This window comes from Tachyglossus aculeatus, chromosome 1 (assembly GCF_015852505.1).
Source record: "Tachyglossus aculeatus isolate mTacAcu1 chromosome 1, mTacAcu1.pri, whole genome shotgun sequence".
NCBI lineage: Eukaryota > Metazoa > Chordata > Mammalia > Monotremata > Tachyglossidae > Tachyglossus > Tachyglossus aculeatus.
In genome coordinates, this window is record NC_052066.1 from 9,246,427 (window position 1) to 9,268,371 (window position 21,945).

Consider the following 21,945-nt stretch of genomic DNA (forward strand, 5'->3'; position numbering starts at 1 on the left):
TACCCAACAGTGGGCTCCCAGTCTAGAAGGGGGAGACAGAGAACAAAACCAAACATAGTAACAAAATAAAATAAATAGAATAGATATGTACAAGTAAAATAGAGTAATAAATATGTACAAATATATATATACATATTATATATGTATATTCATTCATATATATATATTCATTCACTCGATCATATTTATTGAGCGCTTACTGTGTGCAGAGCACTGGACTAAGCGCTTGGGAAGTCCAAGTTGGCAACATATAGAGATGGTCCCTACCCAACAGTGGGCTCACAGTCTAGAAATCTTATTCATTCATTCAATCGTATTTATTGAGCGCTTACTGTGTGCAGAGCACTGGACTAAGCGCTTGGGAAGTCCAAGTTGGCAACACATAGAGATGGTCCCTACCCAACAGTGCGCTCACAGTCTAGAAATCTTATTCATTCATTCATTCAATGGTATTTATTGAGCGCTTACTGTGTGCAGAGCACTGGACTAAGCGCTTGGGAAGTCCAAGTTGGCAACACATAGAGATGGTCCCTACCCAACAGTGGGCTCACAGTCTAGAAATCTTATTCATTCATTCATTCAATAGCATTTATTGAGCGCTTACTGTGTGCAGAGCATTGTACTAAGCGCTTGGGAAGTCCAAGTTGGCAACATATAGAGACGGTCCCTACCCAAAAGCGGGCTCACAGTCTAGAAGGGGGAGACAGACAACAAAACGAAACATATTAACAAAATAAAATAAATAGAATAGATATGTACAAGTAAAATAAATAGAGTAATAAATCCGTACAAACATATATACATATATACAGGTGCTGTGGGGAGGGGAAGGAGGTAAGGTGGGGGGGATGGAGAGGGGAAGGAGAGGGCTCAGTCTGGGAATAGACTGAATAAAATAGAATAAATAACAGAATAAATATGTCAATAAGGGAGGAGAGCTAGTTTTGTCTGGCAGAGGAGGGGGCTGAGTTAAGGCAGGAAAGGATAAAGTTGAAGTGAACGAGCGAAGCTCATTCATTCATTCATTCAATTGTATTTATTGAGCGCTTACTGTGTGCAGAGCACTGTACTAAGCGCTTGGGAAGTACAAGTTTGGACAGTGGCAGCGATCCAGGCCTGGGGGTTAGTGGTTACGAGAGCGGCCAAGGGAAAAGGGAGCGAGGGAGTCGAGCTGAGTAGAGAGGGTAGAGTTGAGAGCAGTAATCTGATCATCAAGATTGGATGAATCAATCAATCAATCAATCGTATTTATTGAGAGCTTACTGTGTGCAGAGCACTGTACTAAGCGCTTGGGAAGTACAAGTCGGCAACACATAGAGACGGTCCCTACCCAACAGCGGGCTCACAGTCTGGAGAAGGGGGTGAAGAGGAAAGGGAGGCCAAGCGCTTAGTCCAGCGCTCTGCACATAGTCAGCGCTCAATAAATAAGCTCACTGTGGGCAGGGAATGTGTCTGTTTATTGCTAGACTGTCCTCTCCCAAGTGCTTAGTACAGTGCTTTGCACACAGTGAGCGCCCAAGCGCTTAGTAGAAGGAGAAGCAGCGTGGCTCAGTGGAAAGAGCCCGGGCTTTGGAGTCAGAGGTCATGGGTTCAAATCCCAGCTTCACCACTTAATGATAATAATAATGATGGCATTTATTAAGCGCTCACTATGTGCCAAGCGCTGGGGAGGTTACAAGGTGATCAGGTTGTCCCACGGGGGGCTCACAGTCTTCACCCCCATTTTACAGATGAGCATAGTCAGCGCTCAATAAATAAGCTCATTGTGGGCAGGGAGTGTGTCTGTTTATTGTTAGACTGTCCTCTCCCAAGTGCTTAGTACAGTGCTTTGCACACAGTGAGCGACCAAGCGCTTAGCAGAAGGAGAAGCAGCGTGGCTCAGTGGAAAGAGCCCAGGCTTTGGAGTCATCATCAATCATCAATCGTATTTACTGAGCGCTTACTGTGTGCAGAGCACTGTACTAAGCGCTTGGGAAGTCCAAGTTGGCAACATCTAGAGACGGTCCCTACCCAACAGTGGGCTCACAGTCTAAAAGAGTCAGGGGTCATGGGTTTAAATCCCGGCTCCACCACTTAATAATAATAATAATAATGGCATTTATTAAGCGCTCACTATGTGCCAAGCACTGTTCTAAGCGCTGGGGAGGTTACAAGGTGATCAGGCTGTCCCACGGGGGGCTCACAGTCTTAATCCCCATTTTCCAGATGAGCATAGTCAGCGCTCAATAAATAAGCTCATTGTGGGCAGGGAGTGTGTCTGTTTATTGTTCGACTGCCCTCTCCCAAGTGCTTAGTACAGTGCTTTGCACACAGTGAGCGCCCAAGCGCTTAGTAGAAGGAGAATAATTGTGGTTCAGTTGAAAGAACCTAGGCTTTGGAGTCAGGGGTCATGGGTTCAAATCCCGGCTCCACCACTTAATAATAATAATAATGATGGCATTTATTAAGCGCTCACTATGCGCAAAGCACTGTTCTAAGCCCTGGGGAGGTTACAAGGTGATCAGGTTGTCCCACGGGGGGCTCACAGCCTTAATCCCCATTTTCCAGATGAGGGAACTGAGGCCCAGAGAAGTGAAGTGACTTGCCCAAAGTCACCCAGCTGACAATTGGCGGAGTCGGGATTCGAACCCATGACCTTTGACTCCAAAGCCCGGGCTCTTTCCACTGAGCCACGCTGCTCCACTTGTCAGCTGGGTGACTTTGGGCAAGTCACTTAACGTCTCTGGGCCTCAGTTCCCTCATCTGTAAAATGGGGATTAAGACTGTGAGCACCCAGTGGGACAACCTGATCACCTTGTTACCTCCCCAGTGCTTAGAACAGTGCTTTGCACATAGTAAGCGCTTAATAAATGCCATCATTATTAGTAGTAGTAGTAGTAGTACAGTGCTCTGCATACAGTAAGCGCTCAATTAATACGATTGAATGAATGAATGAATATGATTGATTGAATGAATGGAAAGGAATATGCCTGTTATATTGTTATATTGTCCTCTCCCGAGTGCTTACTTCAGTGCTGTGCACACAGTCAGCACTTAATAATAATAATAATAATTGTGGTACTTAAGCGCTTACTGTATGCCAGGCACTGTAATAATAATAATAATAATAATAATAATAACAATAATAATAATAATAATAATAATAATAATGGCATTTGTTAAGCGCTTACTATGTGCAAAGCACTGTTCTAATTGCTGGGGGGTGGGGGATACAAGGTCATCAGGTTGCCCCAGGTGGGGCTCACAGTCTTCATCCCCATTCTACAGATGAGGGAACTGAGGCCCAGAGAAGTGAAGTGACCTGCCCAAAGTCACGCAGCCGACAGGTGGCGGAGCGGGATTAGAACCCATGACCTCTGACTCCCAAGCCCGGGCTCTTTCCACTGGGCCACGCTGCTTCAAGCGAGCTGTACTAAGCATTGGGGGAGATACAAGGTGATCAGGTTGTCCCCCATGGGGCTCATAGTTTCCATCCCCATTGGACAGAGGAGGGAACTGAGGCCCAGAGAAGTGAAGTGACTTGCCCAAAGTCACACAGCCTACAAGTGGCGGAGCCGGGATTAGAACCCACGACCTCTGACTCCCAAGCCCAGCCTCTTTCCACTGCTTCAAGCATGCTGTACTAAGCGCTGGGGGAGATACAAGGTCATCAGGTTGTCCCCCATGGGGCTCACAGTCTCCATCCATGGGTTTGAATCCCGGCTCTGCCACATGTCTGCTGTGTGACCTTGGGCAAGTCACTTCACTTCTCTGAGCCTCAGTTCCCTCATCTGTCAAATGGGGATGAAGACTGTGAGCCCCACGGGGGACACCCCGATCACCTTGTATCCCCCCCGCCCAGCGCTTAGAACAGTGCTTTGCACATAGTAAGCGCTTAACAAATGCCATTATTACATCCCCACTGGACAGAGGAGGGAACTGAGGCCCAGAGAAGTGAAGTGACTCGTCCAAGGTCACCCGGCGGACAAGCGGCAGAGCCGGGATTCGAAGCGCTTGGACTTCCCAGGCGCTTAGTCCAGTGCTCTGCACACAGGAAGCGCTCAATAAATACGATTGATGGATTGATTGATGGAAGTGGAGGAGACACAAAGCCCACAGAGCGTCAGCGACGGGGGAAACGGTGACCGGATTCTCCAGGATGATCCCATTTCGTTTGGGCCTCTCCGAACCGGGTCTTCAATCAATCGATCAATCAATCGTATTTATTGAGCGCTTACTGTGTGCAGAGTACTGTACTAAGCCCCTGCTCACCCCGCCGGGCCCCCGTCCCTCTCCCAGGGCACCTGGGCACTGTATTTCCGCCGGCCCTTGTAGACTTTTCCGTAGGATCCCTCTCCGATCATCTCCAACACGTGGTATTTCTCCATCGCGCACCCGGGGCCTCTCTCCACCTAAGGAGATAATAATAATAATGATAATAATGATGGTATTTGATAAGCGCTTACTATGTGCCAAGCACTGTTCGAAGCGCTGGGGAGGTTACAAGGTGAGCAGGTTGTCCCACGGGGGGCTCACGGTTTTAATCCGCAATAATAACAATAAATTGTGGTATTTGTTAATAATAACAATGATGGTATTTGTTAAGTGCTGGGGAGGTTACAAGGTGATCAGGTTGTCCCACGGCAGGGCTCACAGTTTTAATCCGCAATAATAATAATTATTAAATTGTGGTATTTGTTAATAATAATAACAATGATGGTATTTGTTAAGTGCTGGGGCGGTTACAAGGTGATCAGGTTGTCCCACGGGGGGCTCACAGTTTTAATCCGCAATAATAATAATAAATTGTGGTATTGGTCAATAATAATAACAATGATGGTATTTGTTAAGTGCTGGGGAGGTTACAAGGTCATCAGGCTGTCCCACGGCGGGGCTCACAGTTTTAATCCACAATAATAATAATAAATTGTGGCATTGGTTAATAATAATAACAATGATGGTATTTGTTAAGTGCTGGGGAGGTTACGAGGTGATCAGGTTGTCCCACGGGGGGGCCCACAGTTTTAATCCACAATAATAATAATAAATTGTGGTATTGGTTAATAATAATAACAATGATCATCATCATCATCATCAATCGTATTTATTGAGCGCTTACTATGTGCAGAGCATGGTATTTGTTAAGTGCTGGGGAGGTTACAAGGTGATCAGGTTGTCCCACGGGGGGGCTCACAGTTTTAATCCTCAATAATAATAATAAATTGTGTTATTGGTTAATAATAATAACAATGATGGCATTTGTTGAGTGCTGGGGAGGTTACAAGGTGATCAGGTTGTCCCACAGGGGGCTCACAGTTTTAATCCGCAATAATAATAATAAATTGTGGTATTGGTCAATAATAATAACCATGATGGTATTTGTTAAGTGCTGGGGCGGTTACAAGGTGATCAGGGTGTTCCACGGGGGGGCTCACAGTTTTAATCCACAATAATAAGAATAAATTGTGGTATTTGTTAATAATAATAACAATGATGGTATTTGTTCAGTGCTGGGGAGGTTACAAGGTGATCAGGTTGTCCCATGGCGGGGCTCACGGTTTTAATCCGCAATAATAATAATAAATTGTGGTATTTGTTAATAATACCAACAATGATGGTATTTGTTAAGTGCTGGGGAGGTTACAAGGTGATCAGGTTGTCCCACAGGGGGGCTCACAGTTTTAATCTGCAATAATAATAATAAATTGTGGTATTGGTCAATTATAATAACAATGATGGTATTTGTTAAGTGCTGGGGTGGTTACAAGGTGATCAGGTTGTCCCACGGCGGGGCTCACAGTTTTAATCCGCAATAATAAGAATAAATTGTGGTATTTGTTAATAATAATAGCAACGATGGTATTTGTTAAGTGCTGGGGAGGTTACAAGGTGATCAGGTTGTCCCACGGGGGGGCTCACAGTTTTAATCCGCAATAATAACAATAAATTGTGGTATTTGTTAATAATAACAACAACGATGGTATTTGTTAAGTGCTGGGGAGGTTACAAGGTGATCAGGTTGTCCCACAGCGGGGCTCACAGTTTTAATCCGCAATAATAATAATAAATTGTGGTATTGGTCAATAATAATAACAATGATGGTATTTGTTAAGTGCTAGGGAGGTTACGAGGTGATCAGGTTGTCCCACGGGGGGCTCACAGTTTTAATCCGCAATAATAATAATAAATTGTGGCATTTGTTAATAATAACAACAATGATGGTATTTGTTAAGTGCTGGGGAGGTTACGAGGTGATCAGGTTGTCCCACGGGGGGGCCCACAGTTTTAATCCGCAATAATAATAATAAATTGTGATATTGGTTAATAATAATAACAATGATGGTATTTGTTAAGTGCTTACTACTTGCAGTAGACTTGCAGTCTTCTAGACGGTGAGCCCACTGTTGGGTAGGGACCGTCTCTGTATGTTGCCAACTTGTACTTCCCAAGCGCTTAGTACAGTGCTCTGCACACAGTAAGCGTGCAATAAATATGCTTGATTGATTGCTAAGCACTGTTCTAAGCACTGTAGTAATAATAATAATAATGATGGCATTTGTTAGGCGCTTACTATGTGCAGCGCACTGTTCTAAGCGCTGGGGAGGATACAAGGTGATCAGGTTGTCCCACTTGGGGCTCACAGTCTTCATCCCCATTTTCCAGATGAGGCAACTGAGGCCTAGAGAAGTGAAGTGACTTGCCCAAAGTCACCCAGCTGACAATTGGTGGAGTCAGGATTTGAACCCATGACCTCTGACTCCAAAGCCCAGGCTCTTTCCAATGAGCCACGCTGCTTGTGGTAGATACAAGGTAATCAGGGTGACCCACATGGGGCTCACCACCTTCATCCTGACAAGCTGATGAGAAGCAGCGTGGCTCAGTGGAAAGAGCCCGGGCTTTGGAGTCAGAGGTCATGGGTTCAAATCCTGGCTCCGCCAATTGTCAGCTGTGTGACTTTGGGCAAGTCACTTCACTTCTCTGGGCCTCAGTGACCTCATCTCTACAATGGGGATGAAGACTGTGAGCCCCCCATGGGACAACCTGATCGCCTTGTAACCTCCCCAGCGCTTAGAACAGTGCTTTGCACATAATAAGCATTTAATAAATGCCATCATTATTATTATTATTATTATTATTATCCCCATTCGTGGCTCAGTGGAACGAGCACAGGCTTTGGAGTCAGAGGTCATGGGTTCAAATCCCAGCTCCGCCACTTGTCAGCTGTGTGACTTCGGGAAAGTCACTTCACTTCTCTGAGCCTCAGTGACCTCATCTGTGAAACGGGGATTAAAGACTGTGAGCCCCACATGGGACAACCTGATGACCTTGTATCTCCCTCAGCACTTAGAACAGTGCTTGACACATAGTAAGCAATTATGGCTCAGTGGAAAGAATCCGGGCTTTGGAGTCAGAGGTCATGGGTTCAAATCCCGGCTCCGCCACTTGTCAGCTGTGTGACTTTGGGCAAGTCACTTCACTTCTCTGGGCCTCAGTTACCTCATCTGGAAAATGAGGATGAAGACTGCGAGCCCCCGCGTGGGACAACCTGATTCATTCATTCAATCGTATTTACTGAGCGCTTAGTGTGTGCAGAGCACTGTACTAAGCGCTTGGGAAGTCCAAGATGGCAACATCTAGAGACGGTCCCTACCCAACAGCGGGCTCACAGTCTAGAAGGGGGAGACAGAGAACAAAACAAAACATATTAACAAAATAAAATAAATAGAATAAATATGTACAACTAAAATAAATAGAGTAATAAATCCGTACAAAGATATATAAATATATCCAGGTGCTGTGGGGAAGGGAAGGAGGTAAGGCAGGGGGGATGGAGAGGGGGACGAGGGGGAGAGGAAGGAGGGGGCTCCTGATAATAGTAATAATAATAATGATGGCATTTATTAAGCACTTACTATGTGCAAAGCACTGCTCTAAGCGCTGGGGAGGTTACAAGGTGATCAGGTTATCCCGCGTGGGGCTCACAGTCTTAATCCCCACTTTACAGATGAGGGAACTGAGGCACATAGAAGCCAAGTGACTTGCCCAAAGTCACAAAGCTGACAAGTGGCGGGGCCGGGATTTGAACCCATGACCTCTGACTCCAAAGGCCGGGCTCTTTCCACTGAGCCATAAGCGCTTACTATGTGTCAAGCACTGTTCTAAGCACTGAGGGAGATACAAGGTCATCAGGTTGTCCCACGTGGGGCTCACAGTCTTTAATCCCCATTTCACAGATGAGGTCACTGAGGCTCAGAGAAGTGAAGCGACTTGCCCGAAGTCACCCAGCTGACAGTTGGCGGAGCCAGGATTTGAACCCAGGACCTCTGACTCCAAAGCCCGGGCTCTTTCCACTGAGCCACGCTTCTTCTCTATCTTGTAGATTATAGATCTAGATTATCTCGGATCTACTCCTGTGCTTCTTCTATCAATCAATCGTATTTATTGAGCTCTTACTGTGTGCAGAGCACTGTACTAAGCGCTCGGGAAGTACAAGTTCTTCTAGACTGTGAGCCCACTGTTGGGTAGGGACTGTCTCTATGTATGTTGCCAACTTGGACTTCCCAAGCGCTTAGTACAGTGCTCTGCACACAGTAAGCGCTCAATAAATACGATTCATTGATTGATTAGTGCAACGCTTGACACACAGTGCTTAACAAATACCACAATTACCATTATTATTATTATTCTCTGACAGGCCCACGTTTCCCCTATCTGCCCTCCCCTCTGCTATGCCTTTATTCATTCAATCGTATTTATGGAGCACTTGCCGTGTGCAGAGCACTGTACTAAGCGCCTACTCACCCCAGCCCCACAATCCCTATGTAAATATCCTTATTGTCAATTATTTCCCCTATCTGGAATTGATTTTAATATCTGTCTTTCCTTGAAGAGTGTAGGCTCCCTGAGGGCAGGGAGCATGTCTACCGCTCTATTTTACCGAACTTCCTCAGGTGCTTCATTCCGATTGCTTCGCACACAGTAAGTGCGCAAAAAGTACCACTGATTGAAGTGGTTCTTTGACCCTGAATTTCCTAAAATTAATCAATGAACAATTAATCAAGAGCCACCCTAATAGAAGGATGATTATCGCAAAGCCCCTAAAATTTATAAGATTAAGGATTTGGGGCCTGGAAAGGTAAGCGTTCGCGGGTGGGCTTGCGGTCTAGAAAATTCATTCGGGGCTTTAAGGGCTTAATAAACAAAGAAGAGGAAACAACACAATATTTCTTTTTTCATTAGGAAAGCGAACGTGTTCAAACGAGCATCCTCCCTGCCAAAATCCATCTGTTTCTATTTGATCTTGTTTCAAATGGTTGGATTCGTGTCCAATAATCAATCAATCAATCAATCGTATTTATTGAGCGCTTACTGTGTGCAGAGCACTGTACTAAGCACTTGGGAAGTACAAGTTGGCAAGTCCAATAGCCATGACAACCCTGAAAACAAGGAAGCATGACTCACTGGCTCAGAGTAAGTGCTCAATAAATACGATTGATTGATTGATTGATTGATTGATTGACTTGTACGTATCTATTCTATTTATTTTATTTTGTTAATATGTTTGGTTTTGTTCTCTGTCTCCCCCTTCTAGACTGTGAGCCCACTGTTGGGTAGGGACTGTCTCTATATGTTGCCAACTTGTACGCAAAAAGTACCACTGATTGACCCTGAATTTCCTAAAATTAATCAATGAACAATTAATCAGGAGCCACCCTAATAGAAGGATTATTATCGCAAAGCCCCTAACATTTCACTAGTTTAAGGTGACAGATTTGGGGGCTGGAAAGGTAAGCGTTCGCGGGTGGGCTCGCGGTCTAGAAAATTCATTCGGGGCTTTAAGGGCTTAATAAACAAAGAAGAGGAAACAACACAATATTTCTTTTTTCATTAGGAAAGCGAACGTGTTCAAACGAGCATCCTCCCTGCCCAAATCCATCTGTTTCTATTTGATCTTGTTTCAAATAGTTGGATTTGTGTCCAATAATCAATCAATCGTATTTATTGAGCGCTTACTGTGTGCAGAGCACTGTACTAAGCGCTTGGGAAGTACAAGTTGGCAAGTCCAATAGCCATGACAACCCTGAAAACATGGGAGCATGAATCACTGGCTCATAGTAAGCACTCAATAAATACGATTGATTGATTGATTGATTGATTTACTTGCACGTATCTATTCTATTTATTTTATTTTGTTAATATGTTTGGTTTTGTTCTCTGTCTCCCCCTTCTAGACTGTGAGCCCACTGTTGGGTAGGGACTGTCTGTATATGTTGCCAATTTGTACTTCCCAAGCGCTTAGTACAGTGCTCTGCACATAGTAAGCGCTCAATAAATACGATTGATGATGATGATGTTGGGTAGGGACTGTCTCTATATGTTGCCAACTTGGACGCAAAAAGTACCACTGATTGAAGTGGTTCTCTGACCCTGAATTTCCTAAAATTAATCAATGAGCAATTAATCAGGAGCCACCCTAATAGAAGGATTATTATCGCAAAGCCCCTAACATTTCACTAGTTTAAGGTGAAGGATTTGGGGGCTGGAAAGGTAAGCGTTCGCGGGTGGGCTCGCGGTCTAGAAAATTCATTCGTGGCTTTAAGGGCTTAATAAAGAAAGAAGAGGAAACAACACAATATTTCTTTTTTCATTAGGAAAGCGAACGTGTTCAAACGAGCATCCTCCCTGACAAAATCCATCTGTTTCTATTTGATCTTGTCTCAAATAGTTGGATTCGTGTCCAGTAGCCATGACAACCCTGAAAACACGGGAGCATGACTCACTGGCTCAGAGTAAGCGCTCAATAAATACGATTGATTGATTGATTGATTGATTGACTTGTACATATCTATTCTATTTATTTTATTTTGTTAATATGTTTGGTTTTGTTCTCTGTCTCCCCCTTCTAGACTGTGAGCCCACTGTTGGGTAGGGACTGTCTCTATATGTTGCCAACTTGGACGCAAAAAGTACCACTGATTGACCCTGAATTTCCTAAAATTAATCAATGAACAATTAATCAGGAGCCACCCTAATAGAAGGATTATTATCGCAAAGCCCCTAACATTTCACTAGTTTAAGGTGACAGATTTGGGGGCTGGAAAGGTAAGCATTCGCGGGTGGGCTCGCGGTCTAGAAAATTCATTCGGGGCTTTAAGGGCTTAATAAACAAAGAAGAGGAAACAACACAATATTTCTTTTTTCATTAGGAAAACGAACGTGTTCAAACGAGCATCCTCCCTGCCAAAATCCATCTGTTTCTATTTGATCTTGTCTCAAATAGTTGGATTCGTGTCCAATAATCAATCAATCAATCAATCGTATTTATTGAGCGCTTACTGTGTGCAGAGCACTGTACTAAGCGCTTGGGAAGTACAAGTTGGCAAGTCCAATAGCCATGACAACCCTGAAAACACGGGAGCATGACTCACTGGCTCATAGTAAGCACTCAATAAATACGATTGATTGATTGATTGATTGATTTACTTGCACGTATCTATTCTATTTATTTTATTTTGTTAATATGTTTGGTTTTGTTCTCTGTCTCCCCCTTCTAGACTGGGAGCCCACTGTTGGGTAGGGACTGTCTGTATATGTTGCCAATTTGTACTTCCCAAGCGCTTAGTACAGTGCTCTGCACATAGTAAGTGCTCAATAAATACGATTGATGATGATGATGTTGGGTAGGGACTGTCTCTATATGTTGCCAACTTGGACGCAAAAAGTACCACCGATTGAAGTGGTTCTCTGACCCTGAATTTCCTAAAATTAATCAATGAACAATTAATCAGGAGCCACCCTAATAGAAGGATTATTATCGCAAAGCCCCTAACATTTCACTAGTTTGAGGTGAAGGATTTGGGGGCTGGAAAGGTAAGCGTTCGCGGGTGGGCTCGCGGTCTAGAAAATTCATTCGTGGCTTTAAGGGCTTAATAAACAAAGAAGAGGAAACAACACAATATTTCTTTTTTCATTAGGAAAACGAACGTGTTCAAACGAGCATCCTCCCTGTCAAAATCCATCTGTTTCTATTTGATCTTGTTTCAAATGGTTGGATTCGTGTCCAATAATCAATCAATCAATCAATAGTATTTATTGAGCGCTTACTGTGTGCAGAGCACTGTACTAAGCACTTGGGAAGTACAAGTTGGCAAGTCCAATCCTGAAAACATGGGAGCATGACTCACTGGCTCAGAGTAAGCGCTCAATAAATACGATTGATTGATTGATTGATTTACTTGTACGTATCTATTTTATTTATTTTATTTTGTTAATATGTTTGGTTTTGTTCTCTGTCTCCCCCTTCTAGACTGGGAGCCCACTGTTGGGTAGGGACTGTCTCTATATGTTGCCAACTTGTACGCAAAAAGTACCACTGATTGACCCTGAATTTCCTAAAATTAATCAATGAACAATTAATCAGGAGCCACCCTAATAGAAGGATTATTATCGCAAAGCCCCTATCATTTCACTAGTTTAAGGTTAAGGATTTGGGGGCTGGAAAGGTAAGCGTTCGCGGGTGGGCTTGCGGTCTAGAAAATTCATTCGGGGCTTTAAGGGCTTAATAAACAAAGAAGAGGAAACAACACAATATTTCTTTTTTCATTAGGAAAGCGAACGTGTTCAAACGAGCATCCTCCCTGCCCAAATCCATCTGTTTCTATTTGATCTTGTTTCAAATGGTTGGATTCGTGTCCAATAATCAATCAATCGTATTTATTGAGCGCTTACTGTGTGCAGAGCACTGTACTAAGCACTTGGGAAGTACAAGTTGGCAAGTCCAAAAGCCATGACAACCCTGAAAACACAGGAGCATGACTCACTGGCTCAGAGTAAGCGCTCAATACATACGATTGATTGATTGATTGATTGATTTACTTGTACATATCTATTCTATTTATTTTATTTTGTTAATATGTTTGGTTTTGTTGTCTGTCTCCCCCTTCTAGACTGCGAGCCCACTGTTGGGTAGGGACTGTCTGTATATGCTGCCAATTTGTACTTCCCAAGCGCTTAGTACAGTGCTCTGCACATAGTAAGCGCTCAATAAATACGATTGATGATGATGATGTTGGGTAGGGACTGTCTCTATATGTTGCCAACTTGGACGCAAAAAGTACCACTGATTGAAGTGGTTCTCTGACCCTGAATTTCCTAAAATTAATCAATGAACAATTAATCAGGAGCCACCCTAATAGAAGGATTACTATCGCAAAGCCCCTAACATTTCACTAGTTTAAGGTGAAGGATTTGGGGGCTGGAAAGGTAAGCGTTCGCGGGTGGGCTTGCGGTCTAGAAAATTCATTCGGGGCTTTAAGGGCTTAATAAACAAAGAAGAGGAAACAACACAATATTTCTTTTTTCATTAGGAAAACGAACGTGTTCAAACGAGCATCCTCCCTGCCAAAATCCATCTGTTTCTATTTGATCTTGTCTCAAATAGTTGGATTCGTGTCCAATAGCCATGACAACCCTGACTGGGGCACAGAGAGGAGTAATAATTGAGGTGTTTGTGCTTACTCTGCTAAGCACTGGGGGATACAAGGAAATAACAGTAATAATCTTGGCATTTGTTAAGCGCTTACTCTGTGCCAAGCACTGTTCTAAGCACTGGGAGGGATATAAGGTCATCAGGTTGTCCCTTGTGGGCTCACAGGCTTCATCCCCTTTTTCCAAATAATAATAACGATGGCATTTATTACGTGCTTACTAAATGCCAAGCGCTGTTCTAAGTGCTGAGGGAGATACCATCTTACCTCCTTCCCTTCCCCACAGCACCTGTATATATGTATATATGTTTGTACATATTTATTACTCTATTTATTTATTTATTTTATTTGTACATATCTATTCTATTTATTTTATTTTGTTAGTATGTTTGGTTTTGTTCTCTGTCTCCCCCTTTTAGACTGTGAGCCCACTGTTGTGTAGGGACTGTCTCTATATGTTGCCAATTTGTACTTCCCAAGCGCTTAGTACAGTGCTCTGCACATAGTAAGCGCTCAATAAATACGATTGATGATGATGATGATGATGACTCTATTTATTTTACTTGTAAATATCTATTCTATTTATTTGATTTTGTTAGTATGTTTGGTTTTGTTGTCTGTCTCCCCCTTCTAGCCTGTGAGCCCACTGTTGGGTAGGGACTGTCTCTATATGTTGGCAGCTTGTACCTCCCAAGCGCTTAGTACAGTGCTCTGCACACAGTAAGCGCTCAATAAATACGATTGATTGATTGATTGATTGAAAACACGGGAGCATGACTCACTGGCTCATAGTAAGCACTCAATAAATACGATTGATTGAGTGATTGATTGATTTACTTGTACATATCTATTCTATTTATTTTATTTTGTTAATATGCTTGGTTTTGTTCTCTGTCTCCCCCTTCTAGCCTGTGAGCCCACTGTTGGGTAGGGACTGTCTCTATATGTTGCCAACTTGGACTTCCCAAGCGCTTAGTACAGTGCTCTGCACACAGTAAGCTCTCCATAAATACGATTGATTGAATGAATGAATGAATGTAACCGACACAGTCCCTGCCCACAACAAGTTTTCAGTCTAAAGGCGGAGATGGATATTAATAATCTCCTCCTCTCCATCCCCCCTCCTGCCCTACCTCCTTCCCCTCCCCACAGCACCTGTATATATATTTGTCCAGATTTATTACTCTATTTATTTTACTTGTACAGATTTACTATTTGATTTATTGATTTATTTGATTTATTTGATTTATAAATATTTATAAATATTTGATTTATTTTGTTAATGATGTGCATAGAGCTTTAATTCTATTTGTTCTGATGATTTGGGCACGTGTCTCCATGGTTTGTTTTGTTGTCCGCCTCCCCCTTCTAGACCGTGAGCCCCTTGTTGGGTAAGGACCGTCTCTAGATGTTGCCGACTTGTACTTCCCAAGCGCTCAGTACAGTGCTCTGCACGCAGTAAGCGCTCAATACATATGATTGAATGAGTGAATAAATCTATTTTTTTTAACTCTATTTATTTATTTATTTATTTTATTTGTACATAACTATTCTATTTATTTTATTTTGTTAGTATGTTTGGTTTTGTTCTCTGTCTCCCCCTTTTAGACTGTGAGCCCACTGTTGGGTAGGGACTGTCTCTATATGTTGCCAACTTGTACTTCCCAAGCGCTTAGTACAGTGCTCTGCACATAGTAAGCACTCAATAAATACGATTGATGATGATGATGATGTCTCAACGCGGTAAGTGCTCGATACATACGATCAACAGTATTCTGCATAGAGTAAGCACTCAATAAATACCATTAAAAGAAAAAGCAGCGTGGCTCAGTGGAAAGAGCCCGGGCTTTGGAGTCAGAGGTCATGGGTTCAAATCCCGGCTCCACCAACTGTTAGCTGTATGACTTTGGGCAAGTCACTTAAGTTCTCTGGGCCTCAGTTACCTCATCTGTAAAATGGGGATGAAGACCGGGAGCCCCCTGTGGGACAACCTGATCACCTTGTAACCTCCCCAGCGCTTAGAACAGTGCTTTGCACATAGTAAGTGCTTAATAAATGCCATTATTATTAAAAAGAAGCATACCGTCTAGAGAGGGGGACAGGCATCAATATAAATCAATCAATCAATTGTATTTATTGAGCACCTACTGTGTGCAGAGCACTGGACTAAGCGCTTGGGAAGTACAAGTCGGCAACACATAGAGACAGTCCCTACCCAACAGTGGGCTCACAGTCTAGAAATCGTTTACAATATATAATTTAGTTATGTAGAGGTGGATGAAATACCATTAAAATGAAAAGAAGCTTACTGTCTAGAGAGGGAACCAGGTGTCGATATAAATAAATCATTTACTGTGAGCCCACTGTTGGGTAGGGACCGTCTCTATCTGTTGCCAACTTGGACATCCCAAGCGCTTAGTACAGTGCTCGGCACACAGTAAGCGCTCAATAAATACGATTGAATGAATGAATAAGATTTCTAGACTGTGAGCCCACTGTTGGGTAGGGACCGTCTCTATCTGTTGCCAACTTGGACTTCCCAAGCGCTTAGTACAGTGCTCTGCACACAGTAAGCGCTCAATAAATACGATTGAATGAATGAATGAATAAGATTTCTAGACTGTGAGCCCACTGTTGGGTAGGGACTGTCTCTATCTGTTGCCAACTTGGACTTCCCAAGCGCTTAGTACAGTGCTCTGCACACAGTAAGCGCTCAATAAATACGATTGAATGAATGAATGAATAAGATTTCTAGACTGTGAGCCCACTGTTGGGTAGGGACTGTCTCTATCTGTTGCCAATTTGGACTTCCCAAGCGCTTAGTACAGTGCTCTGCACACAGTAAGCGCTCAATAAATACGATTGAATGAATGAATTTACAATATATAATTTATAGCTACGTAGACGCATCTTCTAACTATATATCACACTCTCCCAAGTGCTTAGTCCAGTGCTCTGCAAATTATGTGCTCAATGAATATGTATACATATTTAGTATATATGTGTATATTTATTATTCTATTTATTTTATTGATGATTCATTCATTCAATTGTATTTATTGGGCACTTACTGTGTGCAGAGCACTGTACTACTCTATTTATTTAATGATTCATTCATTCAATTGCATTCACTGGGCACTTACTGTGTGCAGGGCACTGTACTACTCTATTTCTTTCTTTATTTATTTTATTTGTACATATTTGTTCTATTTATTTTATATTGTTAATATGCTTTGTTTTGTTCTCTGTCTCCCCCTTCTAGACCGTGAGCCCGCTGTTGGGTAGGGACCGTCTCTAGATGTTGCCAACTTGGACTTCCCAAGCGCTTAGTCCAGTGCTCTGGAAACAGTAAGCGCTCAACAAATACGACTGAATGAATGAAGTATATGATGTGTATATATTTATAATTGTATTTATTTATATTGATGCTATTGACGCCTGTCTATTTGTTTTATTTTGTTGTCTGTCTCCCCCTTCTAGACTGTGAGCCGGTTGTTGGGTAGGGACTGTCTCTATCTGTTGCGGGTTTGTACTTCCCCAGCGCTTAGTACAGTGCTCTGCACACAGTAAGTACTCAATAAATACGACTGAATGAATGAATGAATGTACATTTGTATCTAGACTCTGAGCCCGTTGTTGGGTAGGGATTGTCTCTTTGTTGCTAAATTATACTTCCCAAGCGCTTAGTCCAGGGCTCTGCACATAGTAAGCGCTCAATAAATACGACTGACTGAATGAATAAATACCATTTTTTTTTTAAAAAAAGATCTTAGAGTCTAGGGAGGAGGTAGACATCAATATAATTCATTTATAACATAATGTATGGTTATATATAGCTAGATCATTCATTCATTCATTCATTCAATCATATTTATTGAGCGCTTACAGTGTGCAGAGCACTGTACTAAGCGCTTGGGAAGTACACGTTTGCAACATATACAGACTGTCCTTACCCAACAGTGGGCTCACAGTCTAGAAGGGGGAGACAGACAACAAAACAAAACATATAAACCAAATAAAATAAATAGAATAAATATGTACAAGTAAAATAAATAAATAACGACGTATTGCACTCTCCCAAGCACTAAGAAAAGCGCTCTGCAAAGTAGGTTCTCAAAAAATATTACATTTTCTTTTTAAAGTTTGAATTTAGAGGGGAAGACAGTGAGCTTGTTGTGGGCAGGGAATGTGTCTGATGTTCTAATGTCCTCTCCCAGGCGCTTAGTAATAATGATGTAGATAATAATAATAATGATAATGATTGGGGAAGCAGCGTGGCTCAGTGGAAAGAGCCCGGGCTTTGGAGTCAGAGGTCATGGGTTCAAATCCCGGCTCTGCCACTTGTCAGCTGTGTGACTTTGGGCAAGTCACCTAACATCTCTGTGCCTCAGTTACCTCATCTGTAAAATGGGGACTAAGACTGTGAGCCCCCCATAGGACAGCCTGATCACTCTGTAACCTCCCCAGCACTTAGAACAGTGCTTTGCACATAGTAAGTGCTTAATAAATGCCCTTATTATGATTATGATATTATTATTATTATTTGTTAAGCGCTTTCTATGTGCAGAGCACTGTTCTAAGCACTGGGGTAGATACAAGGTCTTCAGGTTGTCCCACATGGGGCTCACTGTCTTTAGAGAAGCAGGGGGCTAGAGAAGCAGAGTGGCTCAGTGGAAAGAGCCCGGGCTTTGGAGTCAGAGGTCATGGGTTCAAATCCCGCCTCCGCCAATTGTCAGCTGTGTGACTTTGGGCAAGTCACTTCATTTCTCTGGGCCTCAGTTGCCTCATCTGTAAAACGGGGATGAGGACTGTGAGCCCCCCGTGGGACAACCTGATCATCTTGTAACTTCCTCAGTGCTTAGAACAGTGCTTTGCACATAGTAATTGCATAAGAAATGCCATTATTATTATCCCCATTTTACAGATGAGGGAACTGGGGCACAGAGAAGTGAAGTGACTTACCCAAGGTCACACAGCAGACAAGAATAATAATGTTGTTATTTGTTTAGCGCTTACTATGTGCCAAGCACTGTTCTAAGCGCTGGGGGAGATACAAGGTAATCAGGTGGTCCCCCGTGGGGCTCACAGTCTTCAGCCCCATTTTACAGATAATAATAATAATAATGATGATGATGGCATTTGTTAAGTGCTTACTATGTGCAAAGCACTGTTCTAAGCGCTGGAGAAGTTACAAGGTGATCAGGTTGTCCCACAGGGGGCTTACAGTCTTAATCCCCATTTTACAGATGAGGTAACTGAGGCGCAGAGTAGTTCAGTGACTTGCCCAAAGTCACACAGCTGACACGGAGGCCCAGAGAAGTGAAGTGGCTTGCCTAAAGTCGCACAGCAGACAATAATGATAATAATAATGGCGGCATTTGTTAAGCGCCTACTATGTATGTTGCCATCTTGTACTTCCCAAGTGCTTAGTACAGTGCTCTGCACACAGTAAGCGCTCAATAAATACGACTGAATGAATGAATGTGCCAAGCACTCTTCTAAGCGCTGTTCTAAGGTGATCAGGTTGTCCCTCATGGGGGGCTCACAGTCTCCATCCCCATTTGACAGATGAGGGAACTGAGGCCCAGAGAAGTGAAGTGACTTGCCCAAGGTCACACAGCAGACAAGTGGCGGGGGCAGGATTAGAACCCACGACCTCGGACTCCCAAGCCGATGCTCTTTCCACAGTAAGCGCTCAATAAATACGATTGGGTGAGAGTGAGTGAGTGAGCCACGCTGCTCGGCTCCTGCCCACCGCTTAGTACAGCACCTGTATATATGTAGATATGTTTGTACGTATTTATTACTCTATTTATTTATTTTACTTGTACATATCAAGTACTTGTACGTCATCCCCCGGGCCTGGAATGCCCTCCCTCTGCCCATCCGCCAAGCTCGCTCTCTTCCTCCCTTCAAGGCCCTGCTGAGAGCTCACCTCCTCCAGGAGGCCTTCCCAGACTGAGCCCCTTCTTTCCTCTCCCCCTCGTCCCCCTCTCCATCCCCGCGTCTTACCTCCTTCCCTTCCCCACAGCACCTGTATATATGGATATATGGTTGTACATATTTATTACTCTATTTATTTATTTATTTATTTTACTTGTACATTTCTATCCTACTTATTTTATTTTGTTGGTATGTTTGGTTCTGTTCTCTGTCTCCCCCTTTTAGACTGTGAGCCCACTGTTGGGTAGGGACTGTCTCTATGTGATGCCAATTTGTACTTCCCAAGCGCTTAGTACAGTGCTCTGCACATAGTAAGCGCTCAATAAATACGATTGATTGATTGATTGACTGATATCTATTCTATTTATTTTATTTTGTTACTATGTTTGGTTTTGTTCTCTGTCTCCCCCTTCTAGACTGTGAGCCCACTGTTGGGTAGGGACTGTCTCTAGATGTTGCCAACTTGGACTTCCCAAGCGCTTAGTCCAGTGCTCTGCACATAGTAAGCGCTCAATAAATACGATTGATGATGATGATCTGTACAAACATCCCACTGTTGGGTAGGGACCGTCTCTATATGTTGCCAACTTGTAATTCCCAAGCGCTTAGTACAGTGCTCTGCACACAGTAAGCGCTCAATAAATACGAGATTGAAATTTATTTATTTATTTTACTTGTACATATCTATTCTATTTATTTTATTTTGTTAGTATGTTTGGTTTTGTTCTCTGTCTCCCCCTTCTAGACTGTGAGCCCACTGTTGGGTAGGGACTGTCTCTATATGTTGCCAACTTGGACTTCCCAAGCGCTTAGTCCAGTGCTCTGCACACAGTAAGCGCTCAATAAATACGAGATTGATTGAAATTTATTTATTTATTTTACTTGTACATATCTATTCTATTTATTTTATTTTTTTAATATGTTTTGTTTTGTTGTCTGTCTCCCCCTTCTAGCCTGTGAGCCCGCTGTTGGGTAGGGACCGTCTCTCCATGTTGCCAACTTGGACTTCCCAAGCGCTTAGTCCAGTGCTCTGCACACAGTAAGCGCTCAATAAATACGACTGATGATGATGATGATGACGATGTTGCCAATTTGGACTTCCCAAGCGCTTAGTCCAGTGCTCTGCACACAGTTATTGCTCAATAAATACGATTGATTGATTGATTGATTGATAGTAAGCCCCTAACAAACACCGACATTATAATTATTACGTGTAATTAAGCGATAAATAGAAGCGATTACCTGGATTGGGATGAATGAATGAATGAATGATGAACCGTCCCCTCCCGCGCTGCTCGGGCAAACGGCCGCCCGGGCGCCGGGACTCCGGCGTCCTGGTTGCCTAGCAACCGCGGCCCCGGCGTCCTGGTTGCCTAGTAACCGCGCGCCCCGACGTCCTGATTGCCTAGTAACGGCGGCTCGTGGCCCCGCCCCCTAGTTGCCTAGTAACCACGGCCGCCCGTTGTCTCCCCCTCGTCCCCCTCTCCATCCCCCCATCTTACCTCCTTCCCTTCCCCACAGCACCTGTATATAACTATATATGTTTGTACATATTTATTACTCTATTTATTCATTTATTTTACTTGCACATATCCCCCGGACCTGGAATGCCCCCAATCCCTCTGCCCACCCGCCAAGCTAGCTCTCTTCCTCCCTTCAAGGCCCTGCTGAGAGCTCACCTCCTCCAGGAGGCCTTCCCACACTCAGCCCCCTCCTCCCTCTCCCCATCCCCCCATTTTACCTCCTTCCCTTCCCCACAGCACCTGTATATATGTTTGTACATATTTATTACTCTATTTATTTATTTTACTTGTACATGTCTATTCTATTTATTTTATTTTGTTACTATGTTTGGTTTTGTTCGCTGTCTCCCCCTTTTAGACTGTGAGCCCACTGTTGGGTACGGACTGTCTCTATATGTTGCCAACTTGGACTTCCCAAGCGCTTAGTCCAGTGCTCTGCACACCGTCAGCGCTCAATAAATACGATTGATTGACTGGGAAGGACAGAAGCAGCGTGGCTCAGTGGAAAGAGCCCGGGCTTGGGAGTCAGGGGTCATGGGTTCGAATCCCGACTCCGCCACATGTCTGCTGTGTGACCTTGGGCAAGTCACGTTAAGCGCTTAGTACAGTGCTCTGCACACAGTAAGTGCTCAATAAATACGATTGATTCTCTGAGCCTCAGTTACCTCATCTGGAAAATGGGGATGAAGACCGTGAGCCCCACGTGGGACGACTTGATCACATTGTATCCCCCCACCGCTTAGAACAGTGCTTTGCACATAGTAAGCGCTTAACAAATGCCATTATTATTATTATTATTATTGTCCCCCGGCCCCTCCTAGCGCATGCTAGGAGTTCAGTCTTGGACATGTTGAGTTTTAGGTGGCGGGCAGACATCCAGATGGAGATGTCCTTAAGGCAGGAAGAGATGCGAGCCTGGAGAGAGGGGGAGAGACCAGGGGCAGAGATGGAGATCTGGGTGTCAGTCTAGAAGGGGGGAGACAGACAAAAAAACCCAAAAAAAAGACAGGTGT

The 21,945-nt window shown here is 43.5% G+C and overlaps 1 protein-coding gene across 1 annotated transcript in view; it reads right to left on the reverse strand.

Moving 5' to 3' along the window:
- The window catches only part of STK36 (serine/threonine kinase 36), a 153,883-nt gene extending 133,176 nt beyond the window's left edge, over positions 1 to 20,707 (reverse strand). The window contains 2 exon segments of the mRNA XM_038754532.1: positions 4,284 to 4,391; positions 20,652 to 20,707. Coding sequence (XP_038610460.1) covers positions 4,284 to 4,367 — 84 coding nt within the window. The 5' untranslated portion in view covers positions 4,368 to 4,391; positions 20,652 to 20,707.
- Between the last annotated feature and the right edge of the window lie 1,238 nt (positions 20,708 to 21,945).